This window comes from Hyla sarda, chromosome 5 (assembly GCF_029499605.1).
Source record: "Hyla sarda isolate aHylSar1 chromosome 5, aHylSar1.hap1, whole genome shotgun sequence".
Classification (NCBI taxonomy): domain Eukaryota; kingdom Metazoa; phylum Chordata; class Amphibia; order Anura; family Hylidae; genus Hyla; species Hyla sarda.
In genome coordinates, this window is record NC_079193.1 from 136,233,803 (window position 1) to 136,256,375 (window position 22,573).

Here is a 22,573-nt window from a genome sequence, read left to right on the forward strand (position 1 = left end):
TGAAAAGAGACACATACATGCACCACCACCTCTCCATTTATACTCTCCATTTATCTGTATTTGCATTTTTCTGCTTTAGGTCCTGTTCAGACATTATGTTTATGTCTGAACAGTTTCTGTGTTTATTGTCCCTGGTTTGGGAAGAGTTAACCTTCCAGCCCTTCAGCACTGTGAGTGTATATAAGGCCTCTTTAGGTGATGCTCAAGGCTGGTAATTTCACCTGTTACTCTGACCATGTTACTTTATGCGTCTATGTTTTTGATATCTGGATTTTAGCCTGCTTTGTTTAATGCCTTGTGGGGTTTTAGTATTCTTGCATTGCATATATTTAGTGTTCCTTGTTTAGACCCGTGTTCAAATAGTTTTTCCTGAGCTTTGTGAATCTTAGTCCACATTTACATTATGTCTTTGCATCAGTCCTGTTAGACCTTGTTGGATCCTGGATCTCCAGGAAAGAATCCTGTTTAGAGCTTTGTGCTAATCCGTCTATCTAGGAGTATGTTGGAGTGGGATGTCTTTTTGTCTAGTTTGAATTGTACTCTTGTTATCCTGACCTGTTGAGTATGCTATATCCTGCCTTGTATGTATATGTTGTTGCTTGTAGTTTTCCTGTTATGCATTTTGACCTTAGTACTGTTAGTTGGTTACTGCCTTAACCTTATATGTTCCGGACTTGTTCACTGGCATTTACGGTTTTATTTGTTTTGTTTGACTTGAAGCCCATGCACTTTAGCGCAGTATAGGGATTGTCTTCGTGGTTGTCGATCAGTCGTATAGGGCGGATAAGTAATAGGAAGGGTCAGTGGTTTTAGAGACAGTTAGGGCTCTTTAACTCCCTGCCGCCTCCCCATCATGACACCCTTTAAGTATATAGTAAAAGAATATATATATATATATATATATATATATATATGTTATATAGAGACAACAGTAAACTATTACTATGATAATCTTGTTGAACAATTTACAACACATGGGTCCGATTTATTTTTGCTTGTGTTGGTACACAAGACTTAATTACATGTCCACCTTCTGTGATGTTGTTGTAAGCAAGTTTTGAGAATAAAAACACTGCTGGTATTGGTTTGTGACATTTGGAGCCCTCTGCAACAAAATTAGCAACATTTCAGGACAATACGTTGCACAAAAAGTCAAAAAAACATTAAAGGGGTACTCCAATTGAAAACATTTTTTTAGGTCTTTATAAGTCATCTGGTGCCAGAAAGTTAAACAGATTTGTAAATGACTTCTACTAAAAAAAAAAATATTTATCCTTCCAGTACATTTTAGCAGCTGTATGCTACGGAGAAAATTCTGTTCTTTTTGAATTTCTTTTTTGTCTTGTCCACAGTGCTCTCTACTGACACCTCTGTCCGTGTCAGGAACTGTCCAGAGCAGCATAGGTTTGTAATGGGGATTTTCTCCTACTCTGGACAGTTCCTGATACGGGCATCAGGTGTCAGCAGAGAGCAGTGTGGACAAGACAAAAAAGAAATGAAAAAAGAACAGCATACAGCTGCTAAAAAGTAAAGGAAGGGTAAAGATTTTTTTATAGGATTAATTTACAAATCTGTTTAACTTTCTGGCACCAGTTCATAAAACAAAAAAAAATGGTTTCCACCGGAGTACCCCTTTAACCCCTTAAGGACCCAGCCATTTTACACCTCAGGACCTGGCCTTTTTTTGCACATCTGACCACTGTCACTTTAAACATTAATAACTCTGGGATGCTTTTAGTTATCATTCTGATTCCGAGATTGTTTTTTCGTGACATATTCTACTTTAACATAGTGGTAAAATTTTGTGGTAACTTGCATCCTTTCTTGGTGAAAAATCCCCAAATTTTATGAAAAATTAGAAAATTTTGCATTTTCCTAACTTTGAAGCTCTCTGCTTGTAAGGAAAATGGATATTCCGAATAATTTTTTTTTTATTCACATATACAATATGTCTACTTTATGTTTGCATCATAAAATTGACGTGTTTTTACTTTTGGAAGACACCAGAGGGCTTCAAAGTTCAGCAGCAATTTTCCAATTTTTCACAAAATTTCCAAACTCACAATTTTTCATGGACCAGTTCAGGTTTGAAGTGGATTTGAAGGGTCTTCATTTTAGAAATACCCCACAAATGACCCCATTATAAAAACTGCACCCCCCAAAGTATTGAAAATGACATTCAGTCCGCGTTTTAACCCTTTAGGTGTTTCACAGGAATAACAGCAAAGTGAAGGAGAAAATTCACAATCTCCATTTTTTACACTCGCATGTTCTTGTAGACCCAATTTTTGAATTTTTACAAGGGGAAAAAGGAGAAAATGTATACTTATATTTGTAGCCCAATTTCTCTCGAGTAAGCACATACCTCATATGTCTATGTAAAGTGTTCGGCGGGCGCAGTAGAGGGCTCAGAAGCGAAGGAGCGACAAGGGGATTTTGGAGAGTACGTTTTTTTGAAATGGTTTTTGGGGGGCATGTTGCATTTAGGAAGCCCCTATGGTGCCAGAACAGCAAAAATCCCCCACATGGCATACCATTTTGGAAACTAGACCCCTTGAGGTACGTAACAAGGAATAAAGTGAGCCTTAATACCCCACAAGTGTTTCACGACTTTTGCATATGTAAAAAAATAAAAATAAAATTTCACTAAAATGTGTGTTTCCCCCCAAATTTCACATTTTTGCAAGGGTTAATAGCAGAAAATACCCCCCAAACATTGTAACCCCATCTCTTCTGAGTATGAAGGTACCCCATAAGTTGACCTGAGGTGTACTATGGGTGAACTACAATGCTCAGAAGAGAAGGAGTCATATTTGGCTTTTTGAGAGCAAATTTTGCTCGGGGGCATGTCGCATTTAGGAAGCCCCTATGGTGCCAGGACAGCAAAAAAAAAACACATGGCATACTATTTTGGAAACTAGACCCCTCGGGGAACGTAACAAGAAATAAAGTGAGCCTTAATACCCCACAGGGGTTTCACGACTTTTGCATACGTAAACAATAAATAAAAAAAAATCACTAAAAGGTGTGTTTCCCCCCCAAATTTCACATTTTTGCAAGGGTTAATAGCAGAAAATACCCCCCAAAATTTGTAACCACATCTCTTCTGAGTATGGAGGTACCCCAAAAGTTGACCTGAAGTGCACTACGGGCGAACTACAATGCTCAGAAGAGAAGGAGTCATATTTGGCTTTTTGAGAGCAAATTTTGCTCGGGGGGCATGTCGCATTTAGGAAGCCCCTATGGTGCCAGGACAGCAAAATAACCCCCACATGGCATACCATTTTGGAAACTATACCCCTTGAGGAACGTAAGAAGGCGTAAAGTGAGCATTTACCCCCCACTGGTGTCTGTCATATCTTTGGAACAGTGGGCTGTACAACATTTTTAATTTGCACAGCCCACTCTTCCAAAGATCTGTCAGACACCAGTGGGGTGTAAATTCTCACTGCACCCCTCATTACATTCCGTGAGGGGTGTAGTTTCCGAAATGGGGTCACATGTGTTTTTTTTTTTTTTTGCGTTTGTCAAAACCGCTGTAACAATCAGCCACCCCTGTGCAAATCACCTCAAATGTACATGGCGCACTCTCCCTTCTGGGCCTTGTTGTGCGCCCCCAGAGCAGTTTGTGCCCACATATGGGGTATCTCCGTACTCGGGAGAAATTGCGTTACAAATTTTGGGGGGCTTTTTTCCCCTTTACCTCTTGTCAAAATGAAAAGTATAGGGCAACACCAGCATGTTAGTGTAAAAAGTTTATTTTTTTTACACTAACATGCTGGTGTAGACCCCAACTTCACCTTTTCATAAGGGGTGAAAGGAGAAAAAGCCCCCCAAGATTTGTTAGGCAATTTATCCCGAGTACGGCGATACCCCATATGTGGCCCTAAACTGTTGCCTTGAAATACGACAGGGCTCCAAAGTGAGCGCCATGCGCATTTGAGGCCTGAATTAGGGATTTGCATAGGGGTGGACATAGGGGTATTCTATGCCAGTGATTCCCAAACAGGGTGCCTCCAGCTGTTGCAAAACTCCCAGCATGCCTGGACAGTCAACGGCTGTCCGGCAATACTGGGAGTTGTTGTTTTGCAACAGCTGGAGGCTCCATTTTGGAAAGAGTGGCGTACCAGGCGTTTTTCATTTTTATTGGGGAGGGAGGGGGGCTGTGTAGGGGTATGTGTATATGTAGTGTTTTTTACTTTTTATTTTATTTTGTGTTAGTGTAGTGTAGTGTTTTTAGGATACAGTCGCACGGGCGGGGGGGTTACAGCGAGTTTGAGCTGCCGCGCAAAATTTGCTGCATTGCAAACTTGCAGCCCGATACTCACTGTAAGCCGCCTGCCCATGTGAGTGTACCCTGTACATTCACAGGGGGGGGGACCTCCAGCTGTTGCAAAACTACTACTCCCAGCATGCCTGAGAATGTTTGGGAGTTGTGGTTTTGCAACAGCTGGAGGCACACGGGTTGGGAAACACTGAGTTAGGAAACAATGTTTCCCAACCAGTGTGCCTCCAGCTGTTGCAAAACCACAACTCCCAAACATTCTCAGGCATGCTGGGAGTAGTAGTTCGGCAACATCTTTAGAGCCAGATGTTGCCGAACTACAACTCCCAGCATGCTTGGAGTTGTAGTTTTGCAACATCTGGAGGACTAGTTTGCAGACCACTAATACAGTGGTTCCCAATCTGTGCCCTTCCAGATGTTGCAAAACTACAACTCCCAGTATGCCAAAACTGTCCAGGCATGCTGGGAGTTGTAGTTCTGCAACATCTGAAGGGCCAGATGTTACAGAACTACAACTCCCAGCATGCCTGGACAGTAAGGGCATGCTGAGGATGTGTAGTTTTGCAACATCTGGAAGGGCACAGTGGTCCAAAAACTGTGGACCTCCAGATGTTGCAAAACTGCAACTCCCAGCATGCCCAGACGCCAAGGGCTGTCTGGGCATGCTGGGAGTTGTAGTTTACAGGGTCCTATTACAGCAATGCATGTCGCTTTACGGCGACGTGCATTGCTGTAAAGGGCCCGACCGCGGCTGAAGATCTACTCACCTGTCGCCGCCGCCGCCATCTTCACCGCCGGGATCCGGGTCTTCAGGGACGAGGTAAGTACTGGGGCCGGTCCCCAGAACTCCCCCGTCCCCCGCCGCGTCCTCCGGTCTTCCTCCCGTCCTGTCTCGACTTTCAGGGGCCGGGCAGGACGGGAGGAAGTAACCGCCCCCCCTCCTGCGATTGGTCGGTTCACTAACCGACAGATCGCAGGGGATCGGAGGAGGTGGCCGGCTTGCCACCTCGCTCCGATACTTCAGCATGGTCCTGGCTGTCTGTGACAGCCGGGATCATGCGAAATTACCGGGCGGTCGGGTCCCAGAGACCCGATCAGCCCGGTATCGCCGCAGATCGCAAGGGCGATTTCCCTTGCGATTTGCGGCGATCGCCGACATGGGGGGCCTGCATGGCCCCCCTCGGCGTTTGCCCTGGATGCCTGCTGAAGGATTTCAGCAGGCATCCAGTTCCGATCTCTGCCCGGCGAGCGGCAGAGACCGGAAAACGGGGACGTCCTGGGTCCTTAAGGCCCAGGGTGCGGGGACGTCCCCGTACGTCCTGGGTCCTTAAGAGGTTAATGCACAAACTTTGCACCTTTTTTACACACCAAAATACATGTTAAATGCTTCATAGTTTCCCATCATATGGCCTAATTGGAGTTCAAGAAAAATGAAAAAAAAAAAAAAAAGTAAGACTAATAGTACGTTCGCATGTAGTAGATATGTTGGAAATATTATGGTCTGTCATATTCAGAATTAATCTTCCACAAATCCATGTACAGGTTGTGTAAACATCTCAATACAGATATATGAAATGTGTTCTTCATTTGCAAAAATTTCTGCAAGAAATCTGCCACTTTTGTATGTCCTCTGCAGTAATTCTCGAGGGCCTTATGGCATTTCTCATGTCTCAAAATGCTTGTGAAGTAATTCCAACTCAAAAGTATTCCTCAATTATTACTTTCCTGGTTGACTCAGACACAAACTGAAGGAGCAATTTTATAAGCCAAAGTCAAGAGTACAGTGATCCCGCAACTTACACTGGCATCAACATACAATGGTCTTTTCTGGAACATTGTAACTTGAAAACAGACTCAACATACAATGTAGGAATGGGGGGTATGAGCAAAAACGTGTATCACGGAATTTATTAAAAGATGGCGGTTTCACGGTATTTAACGGTATAACCCCCGCCCGCCCCCCACATGTGACCTGGGCGCCGCTTCTCTCCCAACACCCCCCGCCCCCCCCTCACAATTAATTATCAGCTGCGCTGTCCCCACATCTGTCCCCACATCATGTCACCCGCGTATGCTCCTCTGCTCATCCTCCTATGAGTTGCGGGACGCAGCACTAGAAATCTGTACTACAAATAACGTTTCCCAGGCTTCAAAAATAAACAAAATAAACTTTAACTAACCTGCCTACGTTCCCCCGTTGCTCTGCTACCATCTTCACTGTCCTGCGCTGTGGTCCTCTTGCAGTTTCCTTGGGATGGGAAAGTCACAGAGCCGCCAGCCTATCATCGGCCAGGGCGGGACATCGCTGCGGCCTGTGATAGGCTGAGTGCGCTGTCATGTATGCTCATTACATGACAGTGGGCTCAGCCTATCAGAAGCCGAGGCGGGACATCGCTGCGGCCGGTGATAGGCTAACGGCTCTGTGACGTTCCCATCCCCAGGACCGCAGCAGAGGGACCATGAGGAGGGACCACGTCGGCAGGTAAGTTAAAGTTTTATTTTTTTATTTTTGCAGCTTTATTTGTAGTACAGATTTCTAGTGCCAGCGGTCCGCAAATCGTATGAGGATGAGCAGAGAAGCGCATGTGGGTGACATGATGTGGGGACAGCGCAGCTGATAATTCATATGGGGGGGAGTAGAATAGCGCTCGCGGGTCAAATATGATTAGTTCCCCGATGTGGGGACAGCAAGCTGCGGCGGATAATTCACTCATTCGCGGGGGGAGGGGCCAAACCGGTATTGCGGTATGGGCAAAATTCATATTGTGAGGGGAGGGGGAAAAAAATCGGTATTCGGTATGAACCGGTATACCGCCCAGCCCTAATACAATGCTACAGACAGTCCAGATCTGTGAAATGTGTCAATGGCTGGAAGAACGGACCAACCAGAATGGACATTTTACTGGTAAAGCACCTGTATTACTGAAGTGCAGTGACTGGTTGTCTGGTAGCACCTTCCTACAGTACAGGGAGGTACTGCATGTTCTATACTACTCCTTACCTGTGCCAGGGTTAGCTGCTCCTTTGGACAACAGGTAAGGGCGGCTCCATTTTACTATTTTAGGACATTGTGTACTGTACAGGACCCTGAAGAATCTCCTGTCCTCTGCATAGACAGTGATTTACAGCTCCCAGCAGATCTTTCTTACTTTTATATGTAAGGACTTGCTTTATCTGTATTAGTTATTTACTTATTTTTCACTCATTTTTTCCTATTTTTGGATGAAATTTTGGTGGCTTCAGAACCAATTACCAGGTTTCCATCGAGTTATGGTCTCAACATGCAATGGTCATCCTGGAATAAATGAATATTGTAACTTGAGGGACCACTGTACTTTCTAAAGGAAAGACTATCATTGTTTTGGTTCACATCAAAAACATCACTAAATCTGCACTGTGAAAAAGGCCTGATTTACTCTCAAGATCGCTCAAATTTTTTTGTACAAGTAATAAAAAAAAATATGTTTTGTTTTTGCAAATTATGCTATCCTAAACCAGTGAACAAAGTAATTTGAATGGTTGCTATGGGCAACTGATCAACTCTTTTTCTGAACAGGTTTTGATAAATTTCCCCCATCAGCTAAATATTGTTGTACCAATCTAAACAGTTGGGCTACGATTCTCATTTATAATAGAAACCACAACCCACTGCCAGATGCGCAGTATGACAAATATCATCAGAACCCCACTAGCTTATAAAAAGTTCCAGCAGATCCTGTTCTATTGGCCATTGACTAGAAAGGATGAATGCAAAACTGTCAGAAATTGTGACAGATCCTCTGGACAGAAATAGAAGATGTGAACAAAGTACAGATTTTCAGTAGTGTGCTAAATTTGAGTAATTTCATTGTACTTACCTTCCATCAACAGTCACAGTTTTTTCCTGCCCATCTGGTAAACATATTGTGAGATCCACCTTCTTATGAAGCAGATTTTCTTTAGACTCTTCTGAGTTTTGGTTTCCTGTTCCCTCTGACTCTGAAGATGACATGTGCTCCATACGTGGTTTGCTAGTAGACCGTACTGGTGGAGGAGGAGCGCGGGCTTTTATTTTCTTACTGGAAGAAAAGTTAAGACAAGAAAGTTGATTAAATATATGGTAAATATTTTAAATATTCCAAATCACATGGAGACTTTAAAAGTTGAATGAAAAACTGTATATATGTTGTACATCTTGGCAATAATATTAACTTTTCTAATATACTTCATAAGAAAATGTTAGCACCTTTTTATAGAAATCATGGCTTATCAAAATAAACCACTAATCATCTTTGAAGTAAGGGCTGGGACAAAGTAAGTGAGGATGTGACTAGGACTTATCTGTGCTCACCCCTGTTCTGTCTATCAGACTGCAGCATGAAAACAGGGAGGAGGGGGTTGGTTTAAAGGGTAGCCTGCAGTGATTGGATAAAGAGACCCAGCACAGCACAGCAACAGAGGAAGTGAAGTGAAAGCATGATGAGTGAGGGCAAGCCCAGAGCTTGCCTTGGACATACCCCTTCCTGAGCAATGGATGTCAGAATGAGTGGGCAGCAGAACAGAGGGATTTGTGAGCCAAATAGAGAAGCTAGACACATTAAAAAGACATATAAAACAATGTGCATGACATATTGAGTAACATATACAAACATTATTTTTGTGATATGACAGGTATGCTTTGAAGGACATGTCCGGTGCTCACTTTTCTTATTGTATCCGTTCCGGGCTGCAAAAAAAAAGAAAATAAGCTTTCTCTTGCCTGCCTACGCTCCACCGGTGCTCCGGTACAGGCGTTCGGTCCCCGGGCTGTATTCTTCTTACTTCCTGTTAGCCCGGCACATCACACGGAGCTTCAGCCTATCACTGGCCGAGGCGGGACATCGCTGCGGCTGGTGATAGGTTGAAGCTCTGTGTGACGTGCCGGGCTAACAGGAAGTAAGAAGAATACAGCCTGGGGACCGAACACCTGTACTGAAGTACCGGGGGAGCCTAGGCAGGTAAGAGAAAATTTATTTTCTTTTATTTTTCAGCCCGGAACGGATAAAATAAGAAAAGTGAGCACCGGACATCTCCTTTAATTTCATACATTCAGCATCTGTTGGCACTCAATGAAGAATACCCAGAAGTATTTTTTGTGTAAATATTTTCAATACAGTTCCAATATGTTGAATAAATTATATATATATTTTGATCTAATCAATTGATGGACAATTTGTGATTACTGGGGCAGGTCTGACCTTCCCCCCCCCCCCCCCCCCCCCACACACACTGATCTTAATATAGAGGGTGCCAGCTGCATAAAATAGCACAGCAGTTATAAAAATATGGCATGTGCTAGTACAAGACAGAGATGTTCATCTTGAGCACAGCTGACTATTCAAATAGCTTTTTTTTCTCTAGTAGCCAACTATGGTTAAAGAACTGCAATTACAAAAACTGACAAACCACAAAATCCATCTTATAAAAACAAAAAAGAACTACAAAATAGCTGAATAGAATTGTTGAGAAGCTAAAAGAAGACAAAAAATCCTTATATTTAGGCAGAGGCTGGCTGCTGCTGTAGATGCTGATAACGCTACCCCTTCTGCAAATAACTCTGCCCCTCTAAAGGTTTATCCCTCTTCCTCAGAATGTCTGTGGAGTGGGCAGAGATATCAGAAGGGGCAGGTTAATGGCCTGAATGGGCAGGAGAAAGCATTGCACATACAGCAGCATGACTCCATTGCAGTTAAGAAAAAACCATAGTAGCAACAAGATTAATATCTCCTGAACGGCGAGATAGAAACAGGGTCACCTGCATCTACCTGTATATTCAGGTTAGTGTGGGTGCTGTCAGTTTCCCATTAATTATGGACAATAATACCAATTGATAAGGTTACTAGCCCACACAAAATGCACACGTTTTTATTAATGGTTTAGAACGGTATTGAAATTATAAGCCCCAAGCAATTATGTAATTAAGTCTCACTGTAATCGTCACATGAATGCAGTGCACTAAGAAAAAGAAAAGATTATGCAAATATGAAGCATTATATTATGTGTCACAGACAGCATTTAGGCTGTAATGTACATAATGTTCATGGAAGCTGCAATGCACAGAATTGGAGCCATATTACCAACATTATATATTGCTTATGAGATACTTACTAATATTTTAAAAGTATGGAAATAACTCAATTCTTAGCTAGAAAGTTAAAAGTTAATAAATTAAATGGATGTAAAGCTATGGTTCAAATGGAAAAATATACATATTTACATGGAGCACTTTTAGAAACGTTTATGGATGACAAGGGTTTTGAAGGGAAGGATTAGAATAAGGCTACACAGTAACATTTGGTCATCTGCGACCTGCAATGCCATGGCCACAACACAACTTAACGCTTCCCTTTGTGAAAAAAATGTCCATGTAGCCATCACAATTATTCTGTCTGGTGCCTGTTGTTTCTATGCAACATACAAGCGTTATACCTACCTCTCTCATAGTTTATTATGAAGCCATGCCCTTTTCTGTATGTCAGATCAATCATTTTGGTGGACCCAACTGATTTAGAATGGTACTACAATGTGGGTTTGGAGAGGCTCTTGTCAATCAAATAACCATACGACCTGGGCTACCCAATTATATCACCTATACCCAAGGTGATGAAAATAGTTAAATGTAAATAGAAGGTAAATTGGGGCTCAAGGTCTTGAACAAATGGCCATAGGATATAGTTTGATAAATAAACAACTATTTATTAATATATATAAAACTAGTGGAGATCGGTGTAGCACAGGGCCCTTGTGATGACACCACTCCAACAAGTATAACAATAAAATGATACAGCAAATAATAAAATATTAAAAAATTAAAAAATGTGACCACTATAGGAAGGTAGATAAATTCCTCTAATTCATGCGCTTGTTTTTTTCTTTTCCGATTAGCGCAAACTGTACAAATAGCAACTCAATGGCTGTAACCATTAGCAACCATATGTGAGACAGTCAGCCGGCAGTAGTGATTCTTAATAGGTTCCTTCAGTCCTTAATCAACGATAGATATAGAAAAGGATATAGAAAATGCTGGCCAGCATAAATATTTTGTTTCAACACAAACTTTGAGTTTGAGTCTCTAGCGCAGTCAATTTGTAACAAGTTGTACAGATTTATACTGCTGCAGCAAGTAAGGTCTTAGATGATTGTCAACTAAGCAAGAGATACTGACAGTTATGACAGGTAATCACCACTCCCGGGTATGTTCGGTTGCGATCACCTCTGCGATCCCTTCTAAGATGCAGTCCTCGCAGTGAATTGTATACGTATCAGTGGCGGTGGAGGCTTATATATTGCTTATGAGATACTTATATTTTAAAAGTATGGAAATAACTCAAAGAAAGAATTCTTAGCTAGAAAGTTAAAAGTTAATAAATTAAATGGATGTAAAGCTATGGTTCAAATGGAAAAATATACATATTTACATGGAGCACTATTAGAAACGTTTATGGATGACAAGGGTTTTGAAGGGAAGGATTAGAATAAGGCTACACAGTAACATTTGGTCATCTGCGACCTGCAATGCCATGGCCACAACACAACTTAACGCTTCCCTTTGTGAAAAAAATGTCCATATAGCCATCACAATTATTCTGTCTGGTGCCTGTTGTTTCTATGCAACATACAAGCGTTATACCTACCTCTCTCATAGTTTATTATGGAGCCATGCCCTTTTCTGTATGTCAGATCAATAATTTTGGTGGACCCAACTGATTTAGAATGGTGTTTAATTACATTTCATAAGAATTGTGGTATCTTTGATGGCAAGAATAGCTCTAGAGACTGAAATTGTATTTCCATAAAACAATATTGAAAACTCTGACAAAAATTGCATAATGCAGAAGAAAACAGAACCTCAATGTATGTGTAAACCTTGTTCCTTCTATAAGTCATATGTCATATAAGTTATATGTCAGGAGTATTCCCTGACATGCATCCAAAAAGTCACTATACAGCCATAAATTGTCATATGTTGTCCAAAAGACATAATGCAAAAAATATAATACACCACATGGTATGTATGTGTGTGGTCAAATAACAGAACAGAATACATACAAAAGATACTAGTAGCACCTATTACACTAAACATCACTGACTAAGAAAGGTACCACCTAAAATATTACTTTAATGAGGTATGTTGTAAAATATATTAAAATATTCACGAAAAAGGGGCCCATTATGATGCAAACTAAAGAAGTGAAATATATTATATATGATAAGAAAAAGAGCCTTGGCATGAAACTAGGGGTCAACACTAATGCAATCAAAGAAGATATGTACACATGGTGAAGAAGCTAATATATTTTAGCTAATACTGCTCACAATGCCTTACAGTGACCCCTGCCATTCCTGTAATGAACTTCCAAATCATAAAGATGCTATTCAAAAACTATCCAAAATGAACCATGATTGGACCATTCACTCAGGTTCCAGCGATGGTAAAGATGAGTACCCCTGACACCATGCTCCAGGACGTCCAGTAGTAGCATCCCCTTAGCAGCCTCTGCAGGAGTGGTATGTAAGCAGGTATAATAACTTATACAACCAAACTTGGCACCAAAACAGAATACCAGGACTGCTTTAGAAGAATTTTTGCAGTAGTTAAGGATTTAATAGTTGCAAATTTTCGCAAAAAGTCGCAAATTTGTTGCACATGACTAACTCAGACTATATGCCACCAGCCATACAAAAGCATCTAAACTGGTAACATGCTGAGGTGATGTGGCTGTGCAACAAGTGCCATGTGACATTTGATGAATTTGTCCCACGCACATCAAAAACCCAGCAACATTTGTGTTCCAAACCTGCACGGATAGCCGACCATAAAAGATAAATTCCCCTCTATGTCCCTTATGGAGGCCTGTGGCTACATTAGACTTGTGTTGGGAGCTTCCTCAAGTCATATAACATAGTTCAGACAGACAGCAATGCTTTGGTTCAAGACATAATAGACATTGGTTTGTGAACACAGATTTTGCAAAAAGAAAAAGAAAAAGAAAAGAAAAGAAAGAAAAAAAGCAGCTATCGCCCAAACATAATTATAAGGTATACAAGTCCAACAGGTGAGATAGCTTGTTATATGCCTCAATAACAGACTAAGCGATAATTGGTCCCAAGCTGCTATTAAAAATGTTCCTTGCAAAAGGAGCACATTAATAAAATACACAGCGCACATTAGTGGAGATATATAAACCCTGTCCAGAGGAAAAGTTACTGAGTTGCCCATAGCAACCAATCAGATCGCTTCTTTCCTTTTTGACAAGGCCTCTGAGAAATGAAAGATGCAATCTGATTGGTTGCTATGGGCAACTCAGTAACTTTTCCTCTGGACAGGTTTTGATAAATCTCCCCCATTGTAGCAGAAAATAGTATAGTGTTTGTCTAATATCTCTCTCTGTACAGTGATGGCTATGATCCTCGAAATATCAGCAATACATGTCACATCTGCACATATATGCAGTATTTCCTTTATTCACCTCTTTTGTTCATGGGTAAGCTAAGTCCCATTAACTACAGGACATGGGAAACCAAGTAAATCCAACTGTATCTGATAGGTTAGTGTGGTTCAAAGAGAATCCGTCCTGAGTTCTGACTATGTGCACTGACAACTAAAAACCCTTCAGACATATCCTAACCATGGAACAATGCCAGTTTGGATGATATAAAACCAGTGTCATATTACTAATTCCTGATTTCTTGTCTTTCCACATTATATATCTCACTCTTCCATTTTTGAGTTGACGTGGCCCCCAGCAATCACTTAAGGCTGACAAGGGACAGGGACAGGGTAGGAACCTCGGTCCAATGAGGATTCTATTGAGAACCTGCTTCAGTTTAAAGACATTTTTTTCGAAATATGCATTCAGAATATTAGGCAGACTAGATGGGCCACATGATTCGTATCTGCTGACACATTTCTAGGTTTATATTTCTATTTGGGGTTTATTTGGGGGGAAAGGGGGGCCAAATGTCACACACGGATTTTTGTAGCAGTTTTTCATTCAACTTGCGTCAATGCATGAGGTGGATTCCAAGGGGATCAAAAATACTGCATTTACTTCTAACTTTGGCTCAAAAAGCTTAAAAAAGCAGTGTAAAAACTCCCTTAGCTCAGCTGAATAATTTATACATGTAAATGTAAATAAACAGCAAATCCAGAAAATCACTGCACAAGCAGATCTTGGATCAAGAAAAGCTGGTGGTTTTATTCCCAATTGGGAATAAAACCACCAGCTTTTCTTGATCCAAGACCTGCTTGTGCGGTGATTTTCTGGATTTGCTGCTTATTTACCATGGGCTGGCAGCCTGGGCAACCACAGGCACAGAGGTTGATCCCCGGTGCGGTCTTATTATCCATATGTAAATGTAAATAGCTATGTCTTGCTGATCATGAAAGCCTGAAAACCTCAACAACAAATATACAACTGCTCGCACAATACACAATAACTACAATAAAGAATTACAAGTATATGATTATTTGAAAAATGTACAGTTTACAGCACCTTGTACTAATGACATGGGAACATACAGAAGTAAAGCTGCATAACCTATCATGACTTGCATATAAACATAAGACATCATAAGTATACGAAGCACGGTTGCTTCTTTTTTCAATGGAAGTAGGATACACCCTCTTCTGTAGCTAATGCTTCTTGCTTAAGCATTTGCTCATGACTCACTTACAATGTGCAATACTTAATAGTCCCAATTGAAAAAAGAAAGTATTGAAGTGTATTTGAAAGTATTTGTAGAAAAAAAAAAAAAAAGCTCTATGAACTCACCCTTTTTCTTAAAATTTGTACCCAGGCCAACATGAATAAATAATGTGAACATATCTTTTGGTCTGTATTTTAAATCAAGCCGTGGTAGGGTACAGCCAGAAAAAAAATATTAAATGAAGATGCAATATTTTTGTTGCATATTTTCCATGGATTGATACAAAAAGTTACAAATCCATTATATTTGTCGGGAATATCCAGGAGCAGTGGTATGAGGAAGGTTCACGTTATCTTTATCACACCACAAGTTGCCAGGCAACAAATTAACCAAGATTTCATCTTTCTTTAGCATTATCAAGCAATAACATGAGACAGTACTATACACACACTCAGGTGACATTCATTGTGTTCAATTGTTTATATGGTGAGAAGAAAGACTATATGTGATATCACTATCATAAAGGATATAACAGACAGACAATCTAAGCTGATTTGTTAAGCTAAATAAAATATAATAATAATAACTCTTTATTTATATAGTGCACACAGATTCTGCTTCGCTGTACACTCAAATAAACTATTTAACACACACTATTAATTGTGAAACAACAGTCAATAAAGAACAAAAGATTATTTAGCAGATTATGATCAGATAAAAGGATAATAATAATACAAATATAAAAACACAATAATCAGTTTCATAATATTTTTTTTATAAGATGCTGTATCACAATAGGCTATTATTGTTCAGAAAATCTACTCAAATACATCTAGTATACACAATACCTTGGAGTGACAATATAGGTTCCTAGAGTAACCCCTATATCTCGTGTTTTCTTTGTTCCTTCAGTCAAATCTCCCAGTGATAAAGAAAGTTTTTTGGCTCCAGATAATCCAGAGACGGCAGAATCTGAATAGACATAGTCCTGTGCAGGCTGCCACAGTACAACACATGACATTTCAGCAGTCTGTTGTGTTAGGAAAGTCAAAGTCCTCTGAGCGCCTGTGTTCGATAGTTACTCATTAATGTTGACTTTTAAATGATGTTACTCTAGCCCTCCTCATCCTTAGGCGGTAGCAAAACTCTTATGTAACACTCGATGAGTAATTTGTTTAATTCTAATTATTATAATCACATCCCAGTACATACATTTTCCCAACCCTCAGTTTCTCAACAGCTATTAAATGATATTGTGGCATGGAGAGCCACTCAGAGTTACTGCCTGGCTGGTTGCTTGGCCCTGCAAACATCAGATTTTATTTTTATTTGCATTTAGTTAGAGCATACAATGGGAAACATCTATCATCCTTAAACTAACACAAGAGCTGTTTCACAGATACATTGGGAGCTTTCTGATGACACATCCATTAAACAGATGTCATTATAGCCTACGGATGACAACTGTTATGCATCTGTTTAACACATATGTCCTTTATAGGTTATAATAGCTTCCATTTAAAGTATTTGTCATTAGCTTTCCATCAGTTTTTGATAATCTATACGTTAAACTGAAGGAAATCTACATAAATGTCCTGCAAAGAAGATTTTCTGGAGAGAAAGGATCCACCTATGCCCTGTGCATGCAATTACTGCTTCAGGTGAAGTTCTGTTCGGGGAAAGGGGCTCCCCTCAGGTGTAGCTCAGTGTCTTACCTTAGAATTATTTTGGTAAGCATTGGCCTATCCATACACTACTGTTGTCAGAGTTAGGATAATTTGCTGGTAAGAACACTTAGTGCAAGATTGTTTGTTTGTAACATCATAAAACACCTTTGACCCTGAAAGACCCAGGGTCACTGATACCCTTATTAAATCCCACCCCTAAAACTTAACTTTTATTTATATTTAGATTAGAATTATTAAATAATAAGTATATAATAAATGATGAGTGTGTTCACTTAAAATCACGGGTTGGTGTGCTTTGTAATAGTATTTCAATTGTGTCCAGTTAACCACTGTATATGTATTCAATATCGCAGGTGTCTGCAGTACCACCATGGATTGCACATCAACTACCGCTAATTAAAATGCTGAAAATGCCCCCTCTACATGTTTCACTACTTCCGTAGCGTCTTCAGGAGGGAAAATGGGCATCAACTTCCTGATCCACCATCTCGGTATTTATACCTATTAGGACCACCCACTTACATCATTCCACCTATCATGGCTTCACAAGTTCCAGTACACCTGTGTACCTGTTGTTTGGACCAATCAGGTCCTATTCTCCAATATTACCTGTGCCGCCGTACATCCGATCACCATTCCTGGATCGCCGCCTCGTCATCATCGCCGACTTAGCGCTGGACTCAGCGCTGGGCGATGACGTCAGTGTCATCTGATCGCTGGCAGCCAGTCACGGTCCCCTTGCGTTCCACACATCCATTGTTTGCGCCCCACGTCGGTGCGATGTCTCACTGCGCATGCCCGGGGACCGCGGCTGCGCATCAGCATGTTTACAGGACTTAGTCCGATATCTACAAGAGGTACTACGCATGCTCCATTGTTAATCCAGCTTCAGAGCCACTATTCTTCACGTTCATTGGTACCTGACCATTATCTAGAATTGGGATGTTTTGATGGTAATTGATTAGATGTTCACCATAGGGATATTCAGGACTCTATCATATATAGAATGCCCAGATCTAGATCATATCATATAGCATCCCTAATTGTATGTATAAGTTATATCAATACAGGTTTACCATCATTTCTAATGTCCATATGAATAGATGAATAAATCCAAATCTGGGTTCACTATATTGATGTTCCTTCCAATAATTGCATATACCTCCCCTCACATGTACACAGTGTGTCCACATGTTATTCATGGTATAGCATCAATCTTGCACTGTGCACCCCGAGTTGCATTCGAGGGGGTCCGATTAGGGCATACTCTTGGGCATGTATATAATAGATCAATCAAATTAGATATAAAATATATACCCCTAAGGTTTCTAATCATACGACTGTTTCCTCCATTAGATATGGTGTATCTCCATCTGGCGACCCCCACTCGGACCACCCCACCTCCACTCCACAACTCCAAGTCCCTCCTCGGACCACATATTTTTCATGGTGAGTATCTTATGTTTTTATTCAAGATGTTATATGTATTTTAACTTATTGCCTCTATTGACATCACCACCAATTACTGAAGGTGACTGGCTTATGCAGTAGGATGTTTATTTTATTGATTGCTATATTTACAGGTAGGTATGTAGGTAGATTAATGTTTTCATGTATATGGGTTGTCCTATTGTTTATGGTGATCCTTTCCATTCTCACTCATCAACATAAAGCTATTAGTGTTCCTGTCTATTATTTCAATTCAAAAACGCCGCATAGGAGAAGCCTTCATTTAGGCCTTTTGGTGATAGACATTTAAGTCTATATATCCACTTAGCTTCTTCCCTTAAAAGCATTCTATCTATGTTGCCCTTTCTCGGGCCTAATTTCAGGTTGCAAATGCCCCAGAACTTTAGGCCAAACAGATTGTTACCATGCATAGCGTGCATGTGTCTTGAGATAGGTGTATCTGCTCCCGTCCTGATGTTGCTTAGATGTTGACTTATGCGTCTCCTAAACTCTTGCGTGGTTTTACCCACATAGAGCTTCGGACATTCGCATTGGGCAGCGTAGACTATGTTCTTTGTTTTGCAATTTACAAACTGTCGAATTTCATAAACCCGTGCGTCTACTGGAACATAGTCTACGCTGCCCAATGCGAATGTCCGAAGCTCTATGTGGGTAAAACCACGCAAGAGTTTAGGAGACGCATAAGTCAACATCTAAGCAACATCAGGACGGGAGCAGATACACCTATCTCAAGACACATGCACGCTATGCATGGTAACAATCTGTTTGGCCTAAAGTTCTGGGGCATTTGCAACCTGAAATTAGGCCCGAGAAAGGGCAACATAGATAGAATGCTTTTAAGGGAAGAAGCTAAGTGGATATATAGACTTAAATGTCTATCACCAAAAGGCCTAAATGAAGGCTTCTCCTATGCGGCGTTTTTGAATTGAAATAATAGACAGGAACACTAATAGCTTTATGTTAATGAGTGAGAATGGAAAGGATCACCATAAACAATAGGACAACCCATATACATGAAAACATTAATCTACCTACATACCTACCTGTAAATATAGCAATCAATAAAATAAACATCCTACTGCATAAGCCAGTCACCTTCAGTAATTGGTGGTGATGTCAATAGAGGCAATAAGTTAAAATACATATAACATCTTGAATAAAAACATAAGATACTCACCATGAAAAATATGTGGTCCGAGGAGGGACTTGGAGTTGTGGAGTGGAGGTGGGGCGGTCCGAGTGGGGGTCGCCAGATGGAGATACACCATATCTAATGGAGGAAACAGTCGTATGATTAGAAAACTTAGGGGTATATATTTTATATCTAATTTGATTGATCTATTATATACATGCCCAAGAGTATGCCCTAATCGGACCCCCTCGAATGCAACTCGGGGTGCACAGTGCAGGGATTGATGCTATACCATGGATAACATGTGGACACACTGTGTACATGTGAGGGGAGGTATATGCAATTATTGGAAGGAACATCAATATAGTGAACCCAGATTTGGATTTATTCATCTATTCATATGGACATTAGAAATGATGGTAAACCTGTATTGATATAACTTACAATTTAAATACATACAATTAGGGATGCTATATGATATGATCTAGATCTGGGCATTCTATATATGATAGAGTCCTGAATATCCCTATGGTGAACATCTAATCAATTACCATCAAAACATCCCAATTCTAGATAATGGTCAGGTACCAATGAACGTGAAGAATAGTGTCTCTGAAGCTGGATTAACATTGGAGCATGCGTAGTACCTCTTGTAGATATCGGACTAAGTCCTGTAAACATGCTGATGCGCAGCCGAGGTCCCCGGGCATGCGCAGTGAGACATCGCACCGACGTGGAGCGCAAACAATGGATGTGTGGAACGCAAGGGGACCGTGACTGGCTGCCAGCGATCAGATGACACTGACGTCATCGCCCAGCGCTGAGTCCAGCGCTGAGTCGGCGATGATGACGAGGCAGCGATCCAGGAATGGTGATAGGATGTACGGCGGCACAGGTAATATTGGAGAATAGGACCTGATTGGTCCAAACAACAGGTACACAGGTGTACTGGAACTTGTGAAGCCATGATAGGTGGAATGATGTAAGTGGGTGGTCCTAATAGGTATAAATACCGAGATGGTGGATTAGGAAGTTGATGCCCATTTTCCCTCCTGAAGACGCTACGGAAGTAGTGAAACATGTAGAGGGGGCATTTTCAGCATTTTAATTAGCGGTAGTTGGTGTGCAATCCATGGTGGTACTGCAGCCCACCTGCGATATTGAATACATATACAGTGGTTAACTGGATACAATTGAAATACTATTACAAAGCACACCAACCCGTGATTTTAAGTCAACACACTCATCATTTATTATATACTTATTATTTAATAATTCTAATCTAAATATAAATAAAAGTTAAGTTTTAGGGGTGGGATTTAATAAGGGTATCAGTGACCCTGGGTCTTCCAGGGTCAAAGGTGTTTTTTGGTTATTATTACCCTAACCCACCCTGGGGTCTCTTTGTTGTGGATTTGTAACATCATAGATACAAAAATTTGTATCCTGACTGTAAACCATACAAAAGTCTCCAGAATTTAACCTTTGAGACTTTAAAGAGGTTTTCTCAGGAAATATATTTTTGGCTAGAGATGCCTGATGCCTTAAAAAAAAATGTCATACTCACTTTCCATAGTCCTCCACAGCTCTTGGTATTACATTATCCAGTCCCTGCTTGTCACAGTTTCCCCACAATACATAAGTGGATGCAATTCTGAAATGTAATGGCAGGACTAAAAGCGGGAGGGTAAGACGAGTGCTGTTACTTGGTAGCTGTCACTAACCTTAAACTTTGGTTTTCACTTCTGTAGACAGCCACCAAGCAAAGCTGACAGGTACAGTAGCACACACCTGACAGCAGTCCCATGAACATCAATTGTATATAGTTTCCATAATATTAGATTAGATTTAGGCAGTAAAAACAGTTGTTATGCACTATATCATCATCATATCATATACAGGGATTCTCTGACATTGGTTATTGTGGCTGTATTCCACCAGAAGATGGCGGGGGAAAAAGACATCAAAAGCACAAATTTTTCTCCCGCTACCTTCTAACGGCTGTCACACTGCCGGGCACTACCAACAGTGTGAAAGGACCCTTACTGACAAGACTGCTTGGGGAATAACAGGCTGCTAGCCAATGAACCCTGTTCTAAGAAAACATTTTTAAAGTGGATGTCTGTTGAAAATGATCTTACCCCCTATCCTACCCTGTGTGAGTGCACAGCCTGTATAACAGCACTGAACGGAATCAGATGGACATCAGCAATCCCCCTAAATAAAGATGGCAGGCAGAGCTCCTCTCACCTACTACCATCCAGGACCAGCGATCTAGCGATCTGGCAGACCATAGAAGTACTGCATAGGTCTGCATAGCACTGAACAGTATTAGCAATCAAAACATAAAAACATAAAAATAAATAAAAATAAAAACAAACAGAAAAAAGTAAAAAAAAAAAAAGCTTTAATAAATGTAATTAAAGGGGTACTCCGCCCCTAGACATTTTATCCCCTAGGGGTTAAGATGTCTGATCGCGGGGGTCCAACTGCTGGGAACCCCCCTGATCTCTCCTGCAGAACCCTGTGTCATCTGCTGCACGGAGCGAAGTACGCTCCGTGCCTGAGTATTGTGACATCACGACCGCGCCCCCTCATGATCTCCCGCCCTGGAGTCACAATATTCCGGGCCCTGTATCGCCTGTCATCAGGCACAGAGCAAAGTTGACACGGGGTGCTGCAGGAGAGATTGCAGGGGTTCCCAGCGGTTCCCTATCCTTTGGAAAGGGGATAAGATGTCTAGGGACAGAGTACCCCTTTAAGCCCGTCCCCATATAAAAAAAAAAAAGAGCTTTTTTCATGCTACAAATAAAAAAATGTTAAACAATCAAGTTTATAAACAAACATCTTTGGCACCCCTAGTAAATACCGATCTATTAAAATACTGTATAGTGTTAACAATCCAGTCCGGTGAATGACATAAATATTAAAAAATACCAAAAAATCGAATATTGCTGACTTTTGGTCACATCCCTTCCCAGAAAAAAATGGAATACAAAGTGATCAAAAAGTAACATATACGCAAAAGTGGTTCCCATAAATACAAAAAATTACAGCACAAAAAATTTGCCCTCATACAGCCCCATATATGGAAAAATAAGAAAATTATAGGGGATCATAAGAAGCAGTACAATAATAGAAAAGCATTTAAACTTGGGCATCATTTTAATCATATTCACCCACAGAACAATGAATGCAAACATATATTTTACAGTAAAGTGAACTGCATAAAAATGAAACCTCCCAAAAGTTGCAAAATTGTGGTTTTCTTTTCAAATTTCCACTATAAATACCGTATTTATCAGCGTATAAATTTTTTAGCCTAAAGTC

General features: G+C 40.7%; 1 protein-coding gene across 6 annotated transcripts in view; it reads right to left on the bottom strand.

Moving 5' to 3' along the window:
• Positions 1-22,573, bottom strand: part of COBL (cordon-bleu WH2 repeat protein) — a 612,569-nt gene that overhangs the window by 405,895 nt on the left and 184,101 nt on the right. For 2 of the 6 annotated variants that reach the window (XM_056520342.1, XM_056520339.1), the window contains exons 1-2: positions 15,802-15,974; positions 8,143-8,343 (exon numbers count right to left, since the gene is read on the bottom strand). In XM_056520342.1, coding sequence (XP_056376317.1) covers positions 8,143-8,343; positions 15,802-15,974 — 374 coding nt within the window. Of the gene's footprint in view, positions 1-8,142; positions 8,344-10,736; positions 10,798-11,937; positions 12,489-13,470; positions 13,543-15,801; positions 15,975-22,573 lie in introns of those variants that run through there. The other 4 variants (XM_056520340.1, XM_056520345.1, XM_056520343.1 and 1 more) reach the window with 4 other exon arrangements.